Source organism: Anomalospiza imberbis, chromosome 1, assembly GCF_031753505.1.
Source record: "Anomalospiza imberbis isolate Cuckoo-Finch-1a 21T00152 chromosome 1, ASM3175350v1, whole genome shotgun sequence".
Lineage (NCBI taxonomy): Eukaryota > Metazoa > Chordata > Aves > Passeriformes > Viduidae > Anomalospiza > Anomalospiza imberbis.
The window spans coordinates 97,924,753-97,949,138 of NC_089681.1; the positions used below are offsets into that span (position 1 = coordinate 97,924,753).

Genomic DNA, 24,386 nt, shown 5'->3' on the forward strand with positions numbered 1-24,386 from the left:
TACCTGTGATGGGGTCGTCACATTGATTTCTGGGACAAAGTTGTCGTCAAATAAGTTAATGATGTTCTCCTGTTGCAACTCCTTTGTGGGTGTGAGTTTAGGCAGTGGTGGGACTGGCGGACCTTTCCTCAGCTAGGCAGACAGCAAAAATGTCACAGACTAGTTCAGGGATAAAAGAAAATCTTTAAGCTAGACCTAAACAAATTGTCTTAGGTTTTTACTTTGGCTGTTTCACCCCAAATAAGCCTTGGGAATAAGCTATTTATTGAATGGAACTGTTTAGCTGTTCACCACCAAGTACTTGGAAATAAACTTTATGGGAAGAGCAAAACAAACCTATGTTTCAAAGTCATTAAAACTCAAGGTTTCAGATTTGATGCAAAAGCAACTCTTGGTTGTTTTTTTATTCCCTGCTGCGACAGGCACACAGCGCAAAACGCCAGCTCTTCTATGCGACGCATAGCTGGAAGGGTGATACTGCACAGAAACAATGCCTCTGCAGCTTTTGGCTTATTCAGTTCATTTGTATTTAGCTTTGGGATTTTGTCACTGCCCACCTGTTGCTAGCTTTAGAGTGTACTTAATGCTAAGACCATATCATCTCTGGGACCTATAGCACTTCAAAGGTGCTTAGTTCATTATATTCCTCCGGCTCTCCAGAGATTCACATAACTATGACAAACGAATTGCTTGTAATAATACCAAATAGTATTGGATAGTTTTTAAATCTATCAAAAACCCAAGAAAATAAACCCATTAAAAAAATCCTCAGGTGATATAGTGTTCTAATACAATTGGCACCAATGAGGCTGAATCCTACCAGATGAATACTCAGGCAGGGAGTTGTCACATTTTGGGAGACCAGAGAAAATAAGCATGCTCACTAGATGCAAAATTAATTTTCTTCTGATGTGCAGGCAGCACAGAAGCAGCAATCAGCACAGAAGCTATCCCAATTCCAAAAACATCCAGAACATCAACACAAGTCTTTGATATGCACATGAAGTATCATATACAACTCATGCTACAGATGGAACTGATGAATGAAACCAATTCTTATTTTACCAACACCAGGGGGAATATAAATTACTCCATTAATTATAACAGTGTCAAACTTCCCAAACAGTGTTGAGAACAACCAATAATACTTTAATTATCAGTAATTAGCAGAGCTGTATTTTAGCTAGCTTTATTTTTCATTGTTTTAGAGATTGGCCAGATCAGTGATACTCACTGGCTAATTTTTCCCAAGGTAAGCATAAATTTGAAGATGAATGAAGAGCAGAAATATATAATATACAAAAATTCACAAGGAGGTTTAGAAATAGGCTTTTCAAACTATCATTGCTGGTATATGGGCTTCTAGAGACAATGCAACTTTTTAAGAAGTGTTTTGCTTTCTCACTGCAAGCCCCACCAATTCACCAGGCACCCAACATTTCTTCATTCCCCTAATATAAAAACCATTTTCTATTCATGTTGTGACACAGGGATGAACAAGTGATGAACAGAACAGATTGCAACAGAACCAGTAGCCTCCCTGCCACTACTCAGTCACAACCTAGATGAAAAATACACCACATACATCATCTCAGCTATCTTTCACTGCACAATACATCAGGTCCCACTGCTAGGTATCTCCTTACCTGTGTAGGTGACTTAGGTCGGGCTGGTGCCGGCGACGCTGGTGCCAGCATATGATTGGGACTAGCAGTAGGGCTAGGTAGGGGAGAGACCTCCTCTGGTGGTGATGGTGTTTTTGCAAAGCGGAGTGGACCCGAATCACTAGACAGAAGCAAAGGAATGGCAAGAACATATATATCTTGCTGACTTATTACCTTGAAAATTGGATGCAACAGTTGAACTGCATCCCTGATATAATGTCAGTGACCAAAAAGAGAGTACACACTGGAGATGAACAAAGCCATTATATCGTGAATAAAACTAAAACTGCAATTAAAGACAATTAAAATTCAGTGTCAAAGGAAGTTTTAATTTTGAATGATCTTGATTTTTGGAAGATTTGTTTACCTGATCATTGTAACTTGAAGAAAACAAGAGTACCTGCATTTTTTCAGATTCTATACTTGAAATACCATTTCACTTATAAATTTATAACTATTATAAAATGTGAAATGGATTTACTGTCGTCATTTCACACACTTCTCAGAAAAGAACACTCTGAATACAAAAAAAACCCACAGGAAGGCATAACAATGAATACTGCAAGTAATTTTAAAAGCTCAGCAAGTACAGAAAGGTTTCAATAAAACAAAACACAGCCAAGATTATTATAAAGATATCACTATTTAGAAGGACAAATTGCAACAATTATAAACAAGCAGCAGTCTAGTGACTTCAACAGAGTTATGCTGATACTAAGAAAAGATCTGATGAGGTCGTAGAAAGCAGCTACACTTCCCATGAAAGGACCTGGTGCAAACACAGAAAATATTCAGCTACCTAGATATGCTGAAAGCTTACAATGAGGAAGGCTATGAACTACAGTACTCAACAACCACAATACACAGTAGAAGCGACTCCTATACATCCTCAGGGAGAGCAGAAGCACTACCTGATTGAGACCACAGCATACATATGATCCTAATGCTAACACAAGAAAAACTGTTCTTTGGAAGGACAAACTTAGCTCACACTCACCACCTCTTTCTGTGGAAATATTAAAAGAGAAAAAATAAGCAGTCATTAAGAAATTTATGTTCCAGGGTACAGTATTTGCCTTCAGGACAGAGTATTCAGTACCACACAAATTCTTAAGATGTTATTTTTATGCAGTTATTTAAAAGAAAGATTAGATATTGCACTTGTCTGGTATCAACTTCTCATGCATGTAAAATGGAAAGCTGTTTTATCTCATGAAGACTCACGAGTCTTTTAGAGTATCATCACTAATAAGGGAAGTCAAAATCTATCCAGATTTTCACACAAGGCTCTGCAAACAGTACAGCAAGACAGTAACAAAGTAACTGACAGTAACAAAGCTTTTTTTAAGTAAGTTCATATTACATTAAATGCCATCTAATAATTTGCAGCAAAAATAATTTTGTTGCATATTTTTTTTTCTCCCAATGATGGAATTAATAATTCAGTGGGAACAAGCATGTGCATGTTGGACATGGTCTAAAAGACACAGGTGGATAAAATACCTGTTGTTTACAAAATGCACTTGAAATCTTCCAACACTACATTATTTTACATCACATAAAAGTGTTTTACAAATCCTTTATGGAAACATAGTCCAGACTGTGAGTCCATTCTAAATGGGCCAAAGTTAACAGCTCAAAGGCAATATGTAATATATGAGCATGGATTATCACCAAAATAATCTAGTGATGTACTTATAAAGTAGTTCTGAAATTTGCATTACATCAGAAGTTTCAGATTTCATTCTTTGTTCTTTGTTCCTCCAAAGTGAGATTAAAACAAATGGAGGAATGTGGGGTCTGTCGTTGTCAGGCCTCACTCCCTGACTGGGGTGGCCCGGAAAGGTGGAAAAGTCTCTCCTCCAACTTGAGCTCCCAAAAAAAGTCTCAGTAGTCTTCAGTCGTCCGGTCTCAAGGTAGTTTATTGTAAGTAATCTAAATGATTTCTTCCTGAACTGCTGCGGTCCATTCAGCAGTCGGGCAAAGGCACACTCCGGCGCCCAGGGGGCTGGTGCCTTCTTTTATATCATACATTACGTATTAGATGTTTATAGTTTTTCCCCAATGCCCATCACCTATATTGAATAGTGACTTTCTACTCTAAACCAATCTGTGAGTGCCAACATCACCAAGAACACAGAGGTTAGGAAGAAGAAAGAAAGAGGACAGGGCACACCCAAACTTCTGACCCCCATGTACAAAACTCAGACCCCTCTGTACAAGGCCTAAAACGCCCCTGTACAGCACTCAAAAACTCTTCCTCTCACTTTGTGCCTACTTCTACTATAATATCTAAACTTCTGTGATTTCGTGTTCTTCCTGCAAGGTTGGTAAATTGTTCCATGGATCAGGTTCAAAGCCACAGGGGTCTGCGGCTGCATGCCAGGGTTTCAAATGCTTCTGACCTGGGCCCAGAACATCCAAGAGTGTCCAAGGGACATTCTGGGCTCCTACAGAGGAATATCTTTCATATTTTTGAGGCAGATGTTATGTTGTTTGGTTAGTCTTAATTGTTGCTTATCTACCTCTATCTTGAGGGCAAATTAGCAGTTAGCTACGTGAGGAACCACTTTAATTTTTATTTATGTCTCAACATTATCTGGCTTTCGTGTTATAAAGCTATTTTCTGATATTGGGTGGAAAATTTCTACATGGGCCAAGTCCTAACACGTGCAGAAACTGGCTAGCACACATGAGGGGGTAGAGACGGCTGACATTACAGTCCCTAAGTAGGCAACCCTTTTAGAGAATGGAGACTTTGCCTGACAGACAACCAGGGCACACAAACCTTCCACGACTGGGCTGCAAGAGACTCTGCAGGCGGGGAAACCCCTGCTGTCCAGGGCAAATTCCCCTGACTAGCCAATGGTCGTCCTATAAGGGGCGGACTATTGGAGAAGCCTAAGCACATAAAAGCGTCTAACCGCGGTCCAACCACACTCCGCTGTCTCAGTTTCTGAGCCGAGGGGCTCGTCTAGAGGTTTGCCTCGGTCGGCCTCTGCTCCCTGCGGTCCTGCTTTTTCCCTGACTGTCTGCCCTGTCCTCATCTGTTCCGTCTACTCTTCTAAGCTTCGCCGCTTCCCCGCAGCAGCCTGCCCGCAGCTCCGTCCCAGCGCCGGCTCCCCGCGCATCCCGCCGCCCCTCGACGCGGAACCGTCCTGGCTGCGGCCATGGAAGCCGCGCTCTCGCGAGAGCTGCGCAGCCTCCCCCCGACTGGGAGCGCATGCGCCACCTGCCGACGGATGCTGGCGGTGCACCCCTGGATTTTGGTGGTAACATTCTGAGGCAGGCCTCGTTTCTCTCTCTCCGTCTTTCTTTTCCCTTCTCTGCTTAACTTTCTAGCCCTCTGCAGTAGGGACACATATCCTTCTTTATCATTAAATATGTCTCAGATATAATATTTGCCTCTTTTTTGCTTCATTTTGTCCAAGAAATCCATTAAAAAGAATCCCCTGCGGTTTCCTTTAGAGTGGGATGTGAAAAGCTATATAACATTGTTCAGATTGCTTCTGACTAGCTGGGATTAAATGGAAATTCAGGCTTTATATAGTAACTCTGAATATCATTGTGTCTTTATAAGTCTCGCTGTTTTACATTTCAACCTTTTCGACACATCAGTATTAGAAATAAAATTATGGCAGAAAGGCTACATTTGTTGAAAGTGAAAAATCAGAAATACTGTACTGGCATCCACTGACCTTTAGAAAGCACCATCTGATTTTAAACTCCTTTTGGTTTTCTGCTTTAAAACAAGATTTTGCTTCAAAGTCTTTAAAAGTACCGTATTTTGTGACATTCTCTTTATTTCAGCTTTTTTTGCTTTATGATGTAACCTCAGATCTTTACTTTTCTGCATAAGTAGAAGAGATAAAAGCTGACATTCAATGTCTGGGATTCTGACCTAATAATAGGAGCTAAAAACATATCTCAATATTTAAGGCTTTAAACAGTTACAAGAGTTAGCAACATAGCTGTAAACTAAGCATCTAAGAATAAATGAGCTATTCTCTTCGATGGTGCCAATTGATGTAACAATCTACAGTGATCTTGGCTAAATTGAAACAGCCTTCATTCTTTTTCTTTGTTTTTGAAAGGACTTTCTAGAAAAATAGTCAGTGAAGAAGGAAGCTTTGCATATTTACTCCTGATGAGAAGAACCTAATCCCAGATACCTTCATCTACCATCCTGAACAAATAATGCCTGTTACCATGTGTAGGTGTTACACATGGTATTTACATTGATCGTACATTTACATATGATTACTACATATGCTGAAACCCACAAAGCCTACAGCAATGCAATTCATTAAAAAGGCAGTAAATTCACCTTGGTGCCCCTTGAATGGTGAAGGCCTTGTCTGCATGCTGATCCCCCAACTTTGTCATCACTTCATATAGTTTGTGACATAACTGTGAAAACAAAACAGTTGTCTGAGTTTATGTGAACAACTACAGTCATGATTAAAAAGACATGATTAAAAAGATAAATCTGGTTTGAGAAATGATAACTTGATAACTTCATGTTACAGTATAAAACCTTCCAAAAATTCTCAGTGCCATGTATAGCAAAAGCCTAAACAGAAACCCATCAAAATCCATAGAATCAAAGATAATAGCAGTTCTTAAAAAACATGAGCTCTTTTTTAGTGAACAAGTTCATAAGTATGTCTGACTGCTATGTAAGCTCTGATGAAGGAGGTCATCTGAAGTTTAAAGCAACGTGGGCAGCCAAGAAGATCTGTGTTTTCCCCTGAAAAATCTAATCCAAATTTTCACAGAGCTTCAGTAAAGTGAGTTTTCAAAAAAAATTTTAGTTCCAGTTTGATATAGATAATATGCTACTATTTAGCCAGCTACACTCAAAAGATCCTCAGTGAGACTGCTTGATTTGCCAAACAGTCACAAATACAAAATTGCATTGCTGACAATGCATATAGCAGACTTGAAGGGAATGTTTGACATGGTTTTTTTTCGACCGATTAAAGCAAAGAGGTGCCTAACAACTGGACACAGCAAAAATACTGACAGCAACAGTAAAATGTCAAAAGAGAAAGTGAATTTAATGCTACTACTGATAATGTACTGCAATCCAAAATTGTAGGGGCTGCTTCTTCCTTAAGGAGAAAACAAATATGGCACATAGAAATGAATATTATGATTATAGCACAAATCTCGATCTATGGCAAATTCTCAGGTGTGCCTCTGCTAGATTTTTACTATAAGGTATTTTTTAGCTGTCATGCATATCATAATCCATTATACATGAGATAGTCAGTTTTACTCACTAAAGCTATTTCCTTGTGAAACTTGGCTTCAAGGCTGGATACATTTTTGAAGGTGTTCACATAGAAGCCAATTCGTCTACAAAGGATGGCACAAAGAAAAGAAAAAGAGAATAAAAGGTATGTGTGGGAGGAGCACAAAAGGCAGATTTTTTAACTGTTTTCTGGACTACAAACAACATTCTTGACTATTACTCTCAGCAAAGCAAATGATGGAATGTCAAAATTTCAGACTAATTTGTTCATGATTATTTCCATTAGAGTTAAGATATGTATTTCCCACCATCCAGTCAACCAAGATGAGACTACTTCACATCAGATGTCTTCAGCTTTTTTTAAAGAAGAGTGGAAAAAGATGGTCTCAACTACAGCACAAGCACAGGGAAGGTCAGATGCTCTGGGCTTCCATCTCCTGCCAGACAGCCATTTCTTGAAAGCAGAAAGGTACCATTTCAGCACTGTGAGCCCCTGTGCCCAAATCTTATCACAGCATCAAGGTGATGCAGTTGCATCTTGGGTCAGCTTTAATGTATAGAGCTCAGTACAACCCAAGTGTGGGCATCCCAAGCTCAGCTCTGAAACACATGCACATGTATATAAAAGAAAATAATTTAATATAGACTAGACATTTCTGTGCATGTAGTCAAGAATGTGCTTACTTGGGGTGAATTATTACATACTTATCCATTTCAAAAGTAGAAGCTGTTTTCTTAGGTTTTGTTTTATTCTTTTTCCTATTTAAAACTTCCATGTATAATTTCTCCCAACTTTGATTAACAAGAATTATCTTTGGAATAAGAATAAGCCTGCAAAAATGTCAACTCAATAGATAATTTTCTTCCTGAAGAATTTTAATAACTAAAATAAATTACTCTGAAAGCAATTGCTTAGTAAATTATGCATATTGCTCAAATTAAATTCTACCTCTCCCTGAGACTAGCTACTGCTTTATATACAAAATTTACTGAAGTAAAAGGGCCCTCACTCTAAGTCATTCATATGCAGTTTTAATTTTAGTAGGTCCATAAAACAAATATCCCTAAGTGCTAAGAAGATTTACACTGAAATAGGCAGAAACGCAGCTGGGAAATCCTCTGAAATCTAATAGGATTAAATTTAGAAGGCATAGAAGACAAATGATACTTCACATTTTCATTCCAGATTATCAATTGTTAAAGAACATAACACATTAATGAGATGCTTATTTTTCTACTGCTTTTGTTCTCCCGTTCATATTGTCTGCATTTTCTGTATAAACACAATTCATAATTAAACATCTTGACTGAATGACCTATGCGATCAAATCATTTAACATCACAACATAATCAGTGAAAAACTATAAAATGTGTCTTCTGGTGTAGTTACAATAAAAAAGAACCTATAAGTATACCCAAATCACCACAGACTACTCTGTGCTTTAACATAATTATTTACTCACTAAATGGAAACCTTTTTGCACCTTAGAATGAAGATATACTACTGAATCTTAAGTGCCAACATACATTGAAAAAAATAAGCATTAATACGCTTACATTACATATATTTTTGTAGCACTTGCATACATTTTATTATTTCAGAAAGGTAATGGATGAAATCTTCAAGAATCCAGCAATCCATTTTCTGTCAGCTCATTAAAATCCCCTGATTGCCTTTCCTTACTCCCCATTTAAGGCCTTGCATACAATATCTCTCTAGGCTTACCGTGACCACAGAGATGGCAACTCTTCTTGTAAGTCAGTGTTAAACTCTTCGAACACTTTCTGTGCCTTTTGAAATTCTTCTTCTGCCTAAACCAAAATGAAACAGATGACTTCTAAAATCACTATGACATAAAAAATCCAAAATTATTTTTCTGTTGTTTTTTTGGTGGGTCTTTTATAATTTTTATTAACGAAGGATGTTACTCAGTCTCACACCATGGAGGCCAATACAGGATTTGCTGTCCCCTCAGTCTCATCAAGAGAGCAAGTTAGGTCCGAAACAGGACTCAGTGAAAGAGGCTGAGCCTGCCTATCACATGAACCAAAGTACTCAGAACACATTTATGCTTAGAGACACCATTATTTCTAAGGATGTAAAAGGAAATTTTATGCTCTGTACAGAAAAAAATACCACCCAGTCTCCCCAAGTCTTCTGCCAGCATGTTTCTGATTGTGCTACCTTGGTGATTCTGCCCTCATCTTTTCTTTTTGAGCTCTGCAGGGCTTCTAGATGATGCCTTGCACTGTCGTAGTCCACTAGCTTTCTACTTCGTTTTGCAATGCGAGTCTGTAAAGGGGTAGAAATGAAAGTAAATATGAGGAGTAGTTTTAAGAAAGCCATTTTATTCATGTTGTCAATTTAATTTTGGACATATTTTTATTCTCCCTTCTCTGTTGTTCCTATCTGAATTTTTATATCATGTAGGAGGAACATGGAAATGGTAAAAATTACAAACTAATCACATTATTTTAAATAAGGAATCAATTTACAAATAGTTTGGAATAGGTTTTCATGGGTATAGGGCTTAGAGTTGAGGTACCAGTGTTACTTAAGACCAGTCACATTCTCTAGAATCAGTGAACATGTTAAACTCATGGTAACACTATCTTATCCCCTTATAGATAGTGTTAAAATTCAGCAATTAATACATTTTTTCTAGAGTTGGAAAAATGCTAATATATACTTCTCTGTATAGTTGTTCTGACACATACCTAAAATACTGGAGTTCAAGATATAGATATAGATATACTTTGATATAGACTTTACAAAGCTATGTAATCCCCATGCTGAGAGGGCATAATCACAGCTTGATTTAAAAGTCAGTTTAGGACTGTATATCACTAATGTTGGTATTCTTAGATTATTTTTTCTTTAGTCCTTGATGTAAATTATAAAGGGGATGACTGTGTGTTACCTGCTCAGTTATAAACCCTCACAGAAAAAATGCAGTTATGCCCATATATTCATATTCAAAGTATCTCCTCTCATCTATAGTGCTTCTTTATCCTCACACATTTCATTTAGCAGTCATTTCTCTGGACTGTACACTAGATGGGCATGTGGAAGAGGCTAGAATCGGTATAACACTCTCTTGTAATGTGCATTACAAAATCTTTTTATAACTAATTAAAAGACAGGAACCATGGCTTAGATAAAAGAAAGATACTCATGGATGCATCTAGCCAATAACAGAAAGCCTGCTTTCCATGTAATTTGTCTGGCAGTAATGTGTTCTTATTGAAGTTGGTTAAAATTATCTCATACCAAAGAAACAGGAGCAGAAAAAAACATAAAAGTTGCCTCTACAAAGGCTAATTTACTTCCATGTAAATACTACTTCCATACTACTGCATGAAAAAATATTTTTGTTCACTTGGAAAATCAGTCCTGCCTAATGTCAGGAATTTACTTATAGAACAATATATTGTACATTACAGGAGAGCATGATTTTCACCTCCCACCCTTTTTCATTTCTTTTTGCTTGTAATCTCATTTTCAATTTATTTTGCAACTCAACAGAACATTAAAACTTGCTCTTTTTAGAAAATCATTACTTTGATATCAGGAAATTGTCCTAGATATGTGTCCAGCGTTAACAATGACCCATCCACCAGTTTTTGATGGAAGTCTTCCCAAAGTTCATCACATTTCTGAAAAGGCAGAAAGGAGAAAAATTTACTTAGTAGTTTAATGGCACTCTAAACATAGGAGAAATACAAATGTAATTGGCAAAGATTCATCTTTCTGAAGTTTTAAAATGTTCTTTATGAAAATAAATCAGAGCATAAACATAAGGTGAATGAAAAGGAATACCTTGATATTGCAAGTTTAATTCACAACAAACTAAGATTAAACTTAGTATTTAGTTTGTGTTTTCATTATTTCAAATAGTAACTGCTATGTGAAAATAAGGATGTCCTGGATTCAAGGTGCTCCTCGAGGTTTCAGGTCCCTGAGGGTCAGAAACACAGAATCTGAACCTGGCGTAGCTCTTGTGTCTAAGTCTGTTCACTGATGATGGACCTTGCTTACAGAGAAAGGAAGTACAACAAAAAATTGAAGAGAAAATAAAGGGAAAGGTCTTTCCATCTCATTCTTTTAGTACCATTAAGGTACATTTGATGGAATAGTGGATGCAGACAAGAACTCTACCTTGTGCTGCTGGAGAACTGGAATGACAAATGGGAAACATCTCAACATCAGCTGGCAAAATAAACAAAATCTGCACACTGCCACCCTCCTCTGCCCTGAAGGTACAGTGCTTTTCCTCAGTCCCCTCTGGAGCTCAGGGCTAGTCACCAGGAGAAACCCCCTGTAGTTTTCTGATTTTCATGAACATATTAATGCAGCTCATGTGACAAGGACTCAGTGGGTAAGATTCCTTATTAGAAGCAAATCCTGTTACACAGACATAGTGCTTGAGGTCCTGGATTCTCCACTGAACAAATCATTAGCACATGTTGAACATCCTGATTCCCCCTTTCTTTGCACATTTCAAAAATCACTTAACATCCTTCCCTTTGATGGGAGGGAGGTTGATGGATGTAAGCACTGCTCTGCAGGGCTGTTATCCTCACTGACCAGGCTGGAAAACGGTCACATCATATCACAGTACAAGCTGGATTGTACTGGGCAATTAATTTGTCTATAAATAAGAAACCCAGCCAGTTCTGTAAACTGGTCCCTGGGCTGACAGATAGGAACCTCAACCAATTATGTTCCATCCTCAACTGTAGACATCTCACTGCTCTGGGAGCTGGGCGGTATCAAAGATCAGACCAATGAGCTATCCAGACTGGGTTTTCCAGGCCCCCTTTATAAAGAGTTCATGCAATAAACTCTCTCTATTGCCACATGGACATCGGAGTGTGTGTTGTCCCTGTCTCCGACCACTGACCCCACAAAACACGTGGCTGTCCTGTGTAATAGAAAACTATTCCCAAGTGTTTATTTTATTATAACTTACTATACGGCATATTATAAATGCTGTGGGATGCCAGCCTTCGGTTCATTCATTTCCTACTGTAACAGAGTCCCTAATGAATGATTAGAATCTATTAAACATGTTTAAAAGAAATACCTAATTTATTAACACAGCATTTAATCACAGTGGTCTGCAAAGCATCACAGCATTAGATCATAGCAAACAACTGCCAGTCTTGTGTGTTTGCCTTTGTATCTTGCTGATAAGTATTTTGAACAAATTAAAATAATGGAGATTCTGAACGCTAATGGACTGAAACAACATTGCTGAAGGATTCTTTAAACCATCATCTTTCCTACTATACAGAATAAGGTCTTTTAAGTGGATCCCTTTTAGAACAGATATATAATTATTTTTTACTTTAGGCTGAGTTAATAGAATTACAGAATCACAGAATCAACTAGGTTGGAAAAGATCTTTGAGATCATCAAGTCCAACCTGTGACCTAACATCACCTTATGAATTATAACATGGCACTAAGTACCACATCCAGTCTTTTCTTAAATACCTCCTGAGATGGTAACACTACCACCTCCCCGGGCAGGTGATTCCAATGCCAAATCACTCCTGTGAAAAAATTCTTAATGTCCAGCCTAAACTTCCCCTGACATAGTTTAAGGCTGTGTCCTCTTGTCCTGTTCCTGGTTTCTTATGAGAAAAGACTGACCCCCACTTGGCTACAGCCTCCTTTCAGGCAGTTGTAGAGAGTGAAAAGATCTCCCCTAAGCCTCTTTTTCTCCAGGCTAAACAACCTAAGCTCCCTCTGCTGCTCCTCATAGGACTTTTGTTCCAGACCCTTCACCAGCCTTGTTGCCCTTCTCTGGACATGCTCCAGCATCTCAGCGTCCTTTCAAAACTGAGGGGCCCAGACCTGGACACAGTACTCAAGTTGTGGCTTCTCCAGTGCTGAGTACAGGGGAAGAATCACTCCCCTGGTCCTGCTGGCCACACTATTGCTGATACAGGCCAGGATGCCACTGGCTTTCTTGGCCACATGGGCACATGGGCATGCTGCTGGCTCATGTTCAGGCTTCTGCCAATCAGTACGCTCAGGTCCCTTTCTGCCTGGCCTCTGTCCAGCCTCTCTGTCCTGAGCCTGTAGTGCAGGTTGTTGTGGCCAAAGTGCACTTGGTCTTATTAAACCTCATATTGTTGGATTCAGCCCATTGATCCAGCCCATCCAGGATGCTCCTGCAGAGCTCTCCTACCCTCCAGCAGATTGACACTGGCACCCAACTTGGTGTCATCTGCAAATCTGCTAACAGTAGACTCAATCCCTTCATCCAGATCATCAATATAGATCTTAAACAGGACTGGGCCCATACACAGATCCCTGGGGGACACCACTAGTGACGGGCCACCAACTGGAAACAGCACCATTCACCACCACTCTCTGAGCCCAGCCATCCAGCCAGTTCTTAACCCAGTGAAGAGCGCACTTGTCCAAGCCATGGGCTGCCAGCTTTTCCAGGATTATTCCATGGGACATGGTGTCAAAGGTTTTGCTCAGTCCAGGTAGACAACATCGACAGCCTTCCCTTCATCCACCAGGTGGGTCACCTGGTCATAAAAAGAGATCAGGTTGGCTAGGCAGGACCTGCCTCTCCTAAATTCATCTGGCTGGGTCTGATCCCCAGACCATCCCTGTAGGTGCTGTGTGGTCACACTCAAGATGATCTGTTCCATAACTGTGCCAGGCATCGATGTCAGGTTGAGAGATCTGTAGATTACTGGATCCTCCTTTCAGTCCTTGCGGATGGGTATCACATTGGCTAGCTTCCAGTCATCTGGGAGCTCCTGAATAACCAAGACTGATGATAAATGATGAAAAACAGCTTAGTGAGCTCTTCTGCCAGCTCCCTCATCACTCAGGATGGATCCCATGTGGTCTCACAGGCTCCTGAACATTGAAATGGCTCATCAGGTCACTAACTGCTTCCATCTGGATTATAGGGGATCTATTCTGCTCCCTGTCCCAATCTACTAGCTCAAGAGGCCATCTGTCCGGAGGATGACCTGTCTTATTGTTAACAGTTGCGGCAAAGAAGGTGTTAAATACCTCAGCCTTTTCATCATCTTTGGTAACTATAAAGAATGAAGTTTTTCTTGGTCCTTCTTTTGTTAATAATATATTTATAAAACCACTTTTTATTATCCTTTATAGAAGTGGCCAGGTTAAGCTCTAACTGAGCTTTTGCCACTCTAACTGATGCATAAATCTACCTTTGTGATTATGTACCAAAAAAATTCAGGAGATTTTGAAATATTGTCCGTAATTCTCTTATTAAGAACACACACCTAGAATTTATCTTTACATCTAATAAAGCTTAAGAGCTCAAGTAATTTTGATGCTTTCATACTCAACTACAAATTTCTGACAGTAAAATCTAATAGTCTACAGATAAAAGATAAGGCGTTACAGCAAGATGCAGCATGAGATTTTCCTGCTGTTTAACATAAACAATATAAAAAAACCTAAATCAATCAAATAATGTATCTTAAATTAGTCAGTTTGGAAGTCGGGTGCTTTTAAAATCAAAACCCTTTGCAGCAGGGAAGTGTAGGAGAAGGCAACCATAGAGAAGAAAAGCAATCTGTACACGGCTCTGTATTCAGGTTTACTGTTAACTATATTATCAAGGAGGCCTTGCAAACTGAATGCCAGGTGATTAAAAGCTTCATTGACAACGATTTGCACTTTCTTGTCACCACCATCACATTTGCTGACAGACTTCCTCCAGAACTGAGGCTCTTTAAGCAGGCAATTCAGAGCACCTCAAGTTAAATTCCTGCTGTGTTGTCTAGAAAAGCCTATTCTTCTCTTATCACAGTAAAAAGTAAAAATAAATAGTGTTTTGAACTCTTATTTGCCTTTAAATTCCATATTCTTCTCAGAGAGAGGTGAGTGTCTCATAAGATATCCTGTTTATTACCACTGGCTCAATAGTTGTTACATAGCACAAAAGGATAAGCAGCTTTGATAATTTTTAACATTCTTTTGCGCTGAGAATCCTGACTATAAAACTGCAAGTAAGATACCTTTGTACAAACTTGTAAGTCAAATGCTGTCAGGCCCAATTTTGCTGATGTTATCTGAGTGGGAGCTTTTATCAGCTAGTTCATACAACAGACACTGCAAGTGCTGCATCTGGCCAGCAGGAGCTGCATTTCACAAGATCCATAATTTATATGCTGAGAAAACAGGATTTAACATGACATGAAGGACTAAGGTCAATTTTGGATGCACACTTCTTCAAAACAGCTCAGATTAATCCATTTGCATCCAAAATACTTTTTCCCTCTTTCCATACATCTTACCTCTCCAATCATTTTCACATCTTCACGTCCATACCAGTCTGGCTCATACACTTCATGGAGAGACTCTGTAAGCTTCTTTGAGGCATCTTGCATTCCTGTAGTTAGACAGAAAGAGGAACATGTAAGTGCAAACTACAAGAAGTAGTTGCTAAATATCCTTATTTTCAGACACATCTACCCACTATGCTATTCTCTCTGGCCAATTTAGAAAAGAGATACCTGAACTTGCGGAGAGCGCTGTAATGGATGTGGTTTTATGAAGAATCTTGTATGGTCACCCAGTAGGTTTAGAGGTTTGTGGAGCCCAGTGCCTATTTAGGTTTGCAACAGGGTGGTGCCTGCAGAGGATTGTGTGAAGCCAAACTGATCAGTCACTTCTGGAGCTATTGCTACCACAGGTGGAACAAGAACAGGGACTATTGATGCTTATCACTCTGGTTTAAATGTAAAATAGCTTCAATGACATTATGAGAAAGGGCCTAAATCTATCTTCAGTGAGATCAGTTTGACCCCAATGAAAAAATAAACACCCTCAGTGAAGGCATTGGGGTTTGCATTTTGGTACAGCATGAATCCATTCGATTCTGAATATGGTTCCGAATCCAGTGAAACCAAACTCTTCTCACCTAACATTCTAAGAGTTCAGAATAAGTAATTTTAAAATGACAACTTTTATTTCAACTTCTTTGCAAAATCTCAATGCTTGAATTTCTTATTTAGCATTAACTTTTTTTTTTCTTAAAAAAGCACTTTTTTTTTCTTGAAAATATTTCTAAGTATGATCTTTAGATTTTACTGCTCAGTGAATGAATTTAGGAATAACATCAATATTTTTGTTATCTGCACAGAAACATTCACAAATGTAAAAGGAAAACTGATTTGAAACTTGAAAGTGTAGAAGACCAGACTTGATCTAGTCAGTTGACATTCCATCATGCACACCCAAAAATACATGCTGTAAATATGAGAGGAAAATAAATACAGGGATGCACGCTCCCTAATAAGAAAATAGTAGTCTATGGAATGGATAGGATAGGAAAACAGATACTGAAAAAGCTGAAAGTACATGCTTGTTCTCAGTCCTTGAGTACAAAAGAGAGAATGGCATGGGGGAGAATAAGTACAAAGGAAATACTGGTGTTTAGAGGGTACAAGCTTTCACTCTTAAATCAAAAGGTACTGAGCCAAAACAGAATATCTGATCTCTTCAGAAATTGTCTTGGGGGTGGCTTTGTCATTCAGAGCTCATCTTACACTATTAGGACAGCACAAGAATTAGTAAGTATTTCTTCCTTTTCTCCTTCATGGTTAATTCTTAGGATAATGTATCTCCAGCTAAAAAAGTGTTCTCCTGAATAAAAAGGATTTTTTTTTGCCTTAGAAGACACCAAATTACAATAAAATACAGATGATCTTCATGTATATTTTCAGGCAGGACTCATTTAAAATCTTTAATGTTGCTGCAAATTAATCAACTCAAGAGATAAGGCAAAACCAACAGAGAATCTCTTTGCTTAAGAAGAGATTCTCTCCAATCAGGGTGAACGTACAAACTAGGTGGGTTTGTTCATCCCTGCTCACACTTGATCCTTTCTGATACCTGAACTTCTGCCCTTAAGCACTCTGAGTGGTAAACCTGTGGCAGAGGTTCCTGGGGCAGGCAGGCTAGCATAGCTGCTAGATAATCCCTCCTGCAGCTTGCACTCAGCTTGGTCACAGACAATGTTGACACCTTTTCCTAGGCTTTCTTAAGTACTAAAGGACTCAGGCATATATCTGTTTAAGAGAATAAGTAAAACACACCTAATGTGCCATGCTTGAGTTATATCAAAACTGCACCAACTTTTACACTTTTTTCTGTTCTGAGGATTGGACATTCTGCCACATTACTGTAAAAAACATCAGTCAAATCCAGCTGCAGTGAAAGGCAAGTGGGCAGTAAAGTATTTGGCTTTTTCAGTCGGGGGCTTCAATCTGAAATTTCCAGGCTAATATCCATCCTACTCCCTCTGACTGCATCTATACCAGGTTTACTGCAATACACCAAATGAGTGAAAAGGTAAATACCAATCCAGTGAATTTCCATTCTTTTTCATACCTCTGGACATAAACTTACAGTGTCCAATGATTTTTTGTTTGGCAGGTTTTCACATAATTATTCCTTACACACTAATACCTTTTATATGTTATTCAGCACTAAATTTAAGAGGATTAGTATCTTAGTCATAGACTGCAGGCTCTTTCTCTTGTCTGTTTTTAACTGCTATCACTGAGAAAGATAAATTGTTAAAAGCAAGTCATTAAAGTACTAAGAAATATGAAAAGTACTAAGAAATGTGAAGAGAATTATTACTGCTGATGAACAGTTCGAAATTTATATTTAGTATCAATTGTTTCATTCAGTAGTACTTGTTGGTAATTGGGTCCTTTATTTAATAGCTAATAGTGCCAAAATATTTGAATCACTTAAGAAAAATGTTGCTAAATAATCCAGTTACTGAAAATTGAGCTTCTCAGATGAAATGATCCCTATTTCTAAGGGAAAAAGTCCCTGTCCCTGGAGCCTCCAAAAAATTCTAGAGGCCTCCTTGTGACAGGGAACCTGGGGGTGGCAGTGCAAAGACATTCCCATTAAGCACACCAGAGAAGGGGGAGGGTAGGCGACTCTTTACCATCACAGTTCCAATATACTCAAGCTCCCGTGGAGAATGAGACAGACCTGGAACAGCATGTTGGCTGTAAAACTCATATACTGTGGGGTCTCCTCACTCCCCTACAGGGTAACCTAGCCTGAATGATGGAGAAATTTCCATTTTCCTGATGGGGTGAGACATCTTGGTCTGGCTCTTAATATTACTTATGTGGTTCTTCAGGGAAATGACCTGCCCTGCCATAAGGGTTGTATTTTTTATTGCTAGCAATCCACTGGAGTTTCCACTGGAATAAGTCAATAATTTCATTATTAATGAATAAATTTTGCAGAAAGATGATTAATACTTTTATGGATTTTAAGAAATTACGTGACTGATTTTAAGGTTTCTGTGTCTGAAGGATATGGGCAGTTCTGTCAGCCACAGACTGACAACTAGGCAGCAGAACTGCTTACAAATCTGAAAAATCTCCCCTCCCCTTCCTGTACACAAGTTACTCTTTATCACTACATTGGTGCTTTCATTTCCTCATGCAGGACTACTTTTTACCTCTGTCACTTTGCCACCTGCATGAAGATCCATGTTTATTCTTCCCCATCTGCACTGGTACTTGCAAAGAGCTTGGGGTAGAAAATGGGTGACTGATTTAGGGTTTCTATAACAATTGGGCCCATAAAACCATTCAAGTTCCTTACAGCTCTCAAAAGCTGAAAAATAAATAATGAAGTATAAAACCCAGGTACATACTGTCAAGGAGACTGGAAGACACACAAGACTGAGGCATGAGATGATTAAAGCTATGGGGGATAGCATGCAGTCTCATCAGTACGAACACCACTGATACACAGCAGACATTAAACTATCATGCAAGTGAAATAAAATGGCACATAAAAGCCATTCACTATTTCAACAGCTTTATGGCATGGTTCATTTGAGTCCTTGAATAACCAACAAGAAAGATCAAGGTCCAGATAAGACTAAGAAGCATCAGTGACCAAGAGAAGGAGTCTGAATACAGCAAAAATTCTTTTAAGAATGTGTGATACTAAACCTCAAATTGTGAAGTATATTAAAATGAAGGGACATAGGGTCATAGTAAGGCTTAATTTACTCTTCCTTGCTTAAATCCCCACCTGTAGTATTGTGTCTACATCTGGAGTCCACAGCACAAGAAAGATGTGGACCTGTTAGAACAGGTCCAGAGAAGGCCACAAAGATGTTCTGAGAAATGAAAAACCTCTCCTACAAAGGCAGACTGAGACAGCTGGGATTGTTCAGCCTGAAGATAAGGCTCTGAGGAGACCTCCTTTTTGCTTGACAGTACTTAAGGGAAGCTTATTGAAAAAGAGGGAGAGCAACTTTTTACACAGGTAGACAGTGGTAGGACAAAGGGGAATGAATGGTTTGAAACTAGAAGAGGAGAGGTTTAGATTAGATGTTAGGAGGAAATTCTTTACTCAGAGGGTAGTGAAACGCTGGAACAGGTAGCCCAAAGGAGTGGATGCCCCATCCTTGGAAGTGTTCAAGGCCAGGTTGGATGGGGCTCTGAATAACCTGGTCTAGTGAGTGGCATCCCTGACTATGGCAGGGGGATTTGAACTAGATAATCTGTAAGGTCCCTTCCAGCCCAAACCATTTTATGATTCTATGAAATCATGCCTGGATTTGTACTTCCTACTTCCAGCATCAAGCCACTCAGAAGTCATGGAGCAAAATGAAACTTATTACTGAAGTTAAAATCCCAAAAACCTTTCAAATGAATTGCTCCTCTCATACATCCAAGAGCATTAGGATATCAAATGCATTATTTTCCAATAATTCCAATATATGCGGTTATATGCTTGACCCTTTTTCCTGCAAAATGAACCCCTGATGACAGCATGGCTCCAAGTCTCTGACATCTTTGGTGCAAAAATCCCACTCAAGTGCCTAAATATGAGGGTAATCATGTTTTTGTGCATCGATACCTCAAAAGTCTTTTAATGATAGCACTCATTCAAAGAATTGCAACAAAGACACTGTAGCAGGTGCTTCAGTCATCCAAAATCTGGTCTTTGGCACTACTGACCTAGTCATCTTTGAGGGAGCCTCAGCCAGAGCTGTGTATTGTGCTCTACTGTCTCAGGTTGTGTGCTCACTCCACAGCAGCAATGTGTACCAATATGTTTGCCAAGGATGCCCACTGCTGGCTTGTTGTCTTTGACATTTTTAAGGCTCTCATGAATGCTTTTGACTGTATCTTTTTTAAGACATGTAGATAATAAGGTGCTATCTTTTCCTCCTGAGTGAGAAAGTCAGTCCAAATTACTGAAAGGCAGCAACAAGAAAATGATTCTTAACAGAAAAACATAGCTAAAAAGGCAAAACTTAATGGAAAATTTTACACAAACAAAGATAAACACAAAATTTGGTGAAAAAAGTAGTCCATTAGAGAGTAGAAGAGCAAAAAGACCATTAGTGTAGAGTACTAGGAAAAGAAGAGAACGATGAAGAAAGAAGATGAAACAGAGAGGAGTGCTGTTATCACCAATACAGAAATCAAGGCAGCATGTAAACAGTCAGCTTACGTGACAGATAAGACATCTAGCAAACAAACAGCATCATCCTACTGCTTCTGAATAACCACCATACAATGTGTGTGGGGAAGAGTGAAAACTCTGAAAGCAAAATTAGCATTCAGTGTGTTCCCCCAAAAACTGATGCTATAATTTCCTCTAAGAACAAAAGACATTAGCACAAATTTGTCTAGTATGGAATTTTCCTTCAGCAGCCCATCCAGAAAAGAATAGATGGTCAAAGACAGTAAGCTAATGCTTTGCTTCCCGTTTTATAATTCGCATCAAAAAGAGCTTTCTTACCTGCCCATGAACAGGTGATGATGTTACCATGACAGTGATTTCCAGGGATGTTAATACTCATTTGCAAAATTTTCCCTACTGGCCTGGAGCCAGGTTAAAAATACACACACACACATATACATATTTATCATATATTTATATTTATCTCAAGAAGCTGCTGTCTCTCAATCAGTCATCAACTCTCATTCCGTTCCCTTTAGCCTCCAACTCCTCCAAAGAGTGGTGACATGAGAAAGAGAACACTTTGCATACAGTGCTCTGTTGAGTGTCTAGTAGGATTTGAATGACTGTTTGTCTCTGATATTTAAGCACTGGTTAGTGACTTCTGTTACTTAGATTTTCAATGCAGCATCAACAGACATCACATTTGACTTTTAAACTTTAAAAAAACGGATTAAGCAGCCAGAAATAGATGAGAAACTGCATTATCACAGGAAGCGTGGTTTTGGAGGAAGCTCATCATCCAACTAGCAGTAACCTGCAAATGTTATATTTGTGGAGATCAAGCAATCCCTTGCCTTGCATGAAGTACTTAATATTCTAGCATTTGCAAAGATGAATAACAAGGTGTGTAGACTTTGTGGGTGCTGAAAATGCATGCAACATGAGAATCTGGGCAGCAGAGGATGCACATAAACGACAGTTGAGGATGCAAGATTGTTCATACATGAGTTAACATTGAAGGTGCAGAATGACTAGCATCAGGTTAAAGACATTCTTACTTGTATTTGTCTTTGTATACTTTAAACAAGCGTACTTGTCTCAATTTTTAAAAAAAAATTGCTTTATGAAAGCAAGATATGAAACTTAAAAATCACCTTTAATGGCTGCTAAATATCCTCTCAGTTCTCTCTGGAGTCTGGAACCCTCTGCCTGAAAAAGAAGAAAAAAAAAAGCATGGAAGTGAAAGCACATGTCAGTTATGTTTAATGCCTTGAAACATGCATGCAGTATGTCTAACAACAACTAAAAGCAATTTCAGGACTGATCTGATTAACACTGTAACAGTGTCACATGTTGCAAGCATGCACAGATTCATATAAAAAGAGGGCCTGGCAAGGGAGGCTTGCATGGTGTACTCTCTGGGCTACAATTTCTGGGTTTATTTTATCAATCATCTGTACAGGGAAGAACTCCACAAAAAGAAAGATATTTTACAGCTAAGGTGCGGTTCAAGTCAGATGGGCCTATGGCTAATCTGAAACACAAAGAAGTATAATCAAAACCGGTGAACTTCCGCTGCAAACCACTCAAATGAGGCCAGTCTAGACCTGAAGAAAATTCTACCCTTACACAAGTTGTTTACTATATTTGTAAACAATTTCCCAAGTACATTTTAGAATAAGCAAGCAAATAACTATTAAAATATAATAACTTTAGTTACTTTGCTTTGCTTGATTAGTGCATCTTGCAGTCTACTGTGAAATCTCGACTCTTTCTTTGGCAAATATATCAAAATTCCCTTTCTTTCTCTTATAGCAACAACCTTCTCAGAACAGAGGAAACAATGGATTTTGAAACTTTACCTCTGACTGTACCACAAGTTGGACTTCACAGTTCCTAGGATTTGCAAAGAAACCTGTGCTACGCACATACTTATTGCTAAAAAGATGCTGTCCAGGACACCTTCAATTGCCTGAAAATTTTTGAAACAGTCCACATTTGCAAGTTTCCAATATTTTTCAAGTAATTTATTTAAGCAGTTGGAAACTACAGGACTATCAGCTTGCAGTCACATTTTCTCACATACAGCTACACCATATGGAAAAATCAGCAGCAAAATATGACTGACGACTTCAAAATATGACTGCTTTGGAGTTTCATATTTTCCATGAGAAAAACAGAATCTAAAGGGTGCATGTGAATAATGTGAATATTTTAGAAGGCAGAAGGTATAAGCTGTTATAACTCAACTCAAAGGATGTCTGATGGCATTAGAGGATTTGCCATCAGCAGCTTCAATGCTCAGAGCATTCAGACACAGAGGATCATAAAAAATTCAGTTTGATAGGGGCGATCTGATACTTAAAATCCATCATAGCTGCAGCCATGTTAAATCAAAATTGTGGTTCTGAAAAAATACTTGCCTCACCAGTACATAGAATACAATGCAGATCACACCTACCAAACTCACTTCTCCCAGCTTCTTGAAGGGAACTATAGGGCTTTAGAATGGGATCATCACAGCCCCCACCCCCATCTCTCAAACTGTAGTGCACTATAAGAAGAGAGCAACTGATTAACCTCCTGGAAATATGAAAGAATTTGGATGGTAAAAATGCCTGTGTGGGCCTAGAAAGCAGATTTAATTCACTTTATGGACTCAACAAAGAGAAGCTTGCTTTTACACTAATTTGATCTGAAACAAGTCACGTACAGCTCTCAAATCCATTAATCAGCTGAAGTCCAAGCACAGGAATAGACCCACCAGGGTGGTATCTGAAAAGCTGCTGGGTAACAGCAGATGTGAAGGAGCAGCCAGCACACCAACCATTCTCTGGTTTGGGACCATATTTGATGCTCCAAGGAAAGGCAACCTCTTCCCCTGCTTTGGAATCAAAGCTGCATATCAAAACAAGTGCAGGGTGAGTATCAGTGGATACTCACATAGGAAAGGAGATTATACCCAGGAGCAAATTTCTTGATCTTATGTCTGAAGAGGAGGATCAGCAAATACTTGGCAGAAACTAGATGGAAGTTGCCCTTTCATTCATGCCAGTCTCCTCCTGGGAGTTTCCCTTTTACTGTGAGAAGTCACATGAAGGCACAGAAGTTATCTTTTAATTTCATACCTTCTTTGGCCTGAGCTATTGTGGTAAAAATGGAAGGTACAGAACCTTGGTTCTTCATCATGGTCCAGCTGAATAGGTGACCATATAGTAACAACTTTACTTAGTTATTAAAAAATCTCAGGTGTTTCAGGAGCAGCAAACCACAGTTGGAAGGGTGAGAGCATCCTTAGATGATTTCATGTTCCGTTTTATTCATACACATGATGTTTTGTCACTAGGACTAAGCAGCACACCACAAATGTCAGGGAAACACATTGTTCAAACACTGTGTTTATAACTATAATGCTGTGCAGCTATACAACTCCTACCCTAAACCACTATTAGATCTGTTGTGCTTGGTTAGCATTGTGCATCATCAGGAACTGCTGTTCAGAGAAATGTGTGAGAAAAAGTCAAAGTAGTAAAATATGATGTAAATATTTTGCCATACATGCTGTTATGAGTTCTGACACTTCATTCAAAATAATAATTTTAATATGGATCTCCCTCAGTCTAGGTTATTAACAGGCCGCAAACACCTGAAATATCTAAACATGATAGAGACATATGACTTTTCCCTCATTATCAATTGTTGTGTGATGTGACACTGAAAAATCCATGAGCAAGGGCCAGCTCCTACTGAATCTCAGAGATATTCTCTCAGTTTCACTGGCCACAAAATCAAATCCTTTTAAAAATACCAGAAAAAAATTAGCATCAAAAGCCCTCAGCCCTGTGAATTCTGAAAAATGTGCATCTGGGTAAACTCAGTATTAGTGAAGACAGATATACTTTTGTCACTTAACAGACAAATGAAAATTCATAAGATGAAAATACTGCATTGCTGACTATGCACATCTTGCAAACTGTTACATA

The 24,386-nt window shown here is 38.8% G+C and overlaps 1 protein-coding gene and 1 long non-coding RNA gene across 3 annotated transcripts in view; both read right to left on the reverse strand.

Moving 5' to 3' along the window:
- The window catches only part of AMPH (amphiphysin), a 124,922-nt gene that overhangs the window by 32,835 nt on the left and 67,701 nt on the right, over positions 1-24,386 (reverse strand). For both annotated transcript variants that reach the window (XM_068201569.1, XM_068201578.1), the window contains exons 3-11: positions 21,558-21,612; positions 15,231-15,325; positions 10,483-10,578; positions 9,107-9,214; positions 8,648-8,733; positions 6,950-7,025; positions 5,992-6,074; positions 1,647-1,785; positions 4-132 (exon numbers count right to left, since the gene is read on the reverse strand). In XM_068201569.1, coding sequence (XP_068057670.1) covers positions 4-132; positions 1,647-1,785; positions 5,992-6,074; positions 6,950-7,025; positions 8,648-8,733; positions 9,107-9,214; positions 10,483-10,578; positions 15,231-15,325; positions 21,558-21,612 — 867 coding nt within the window. The remainder of the gene's footprint in view (positions 1-3; positions 133-1,646; positions 1,786-5,991; positions 6,075-6,949; positions 7,026-8,647; positions 8,734-9,106; positions 9,215-10,482; positions 10,579-15,230; positions 15,326-21,557; positions 21,613-24,386) is intronic.
- LOC137480542 (uncharacterized) lies at positions 2,256-4,761 on the reverse strand. Its single transcript, XR_011002955.1, has 2 exons — positions 4,725-4,761; positions 2,256-2,670 (listed from the first exon to the last, which is right to left on the reverse strand). It is a non-coding gene; the product is annotated as an uncharacterized lncRNA (long non-coding RNA).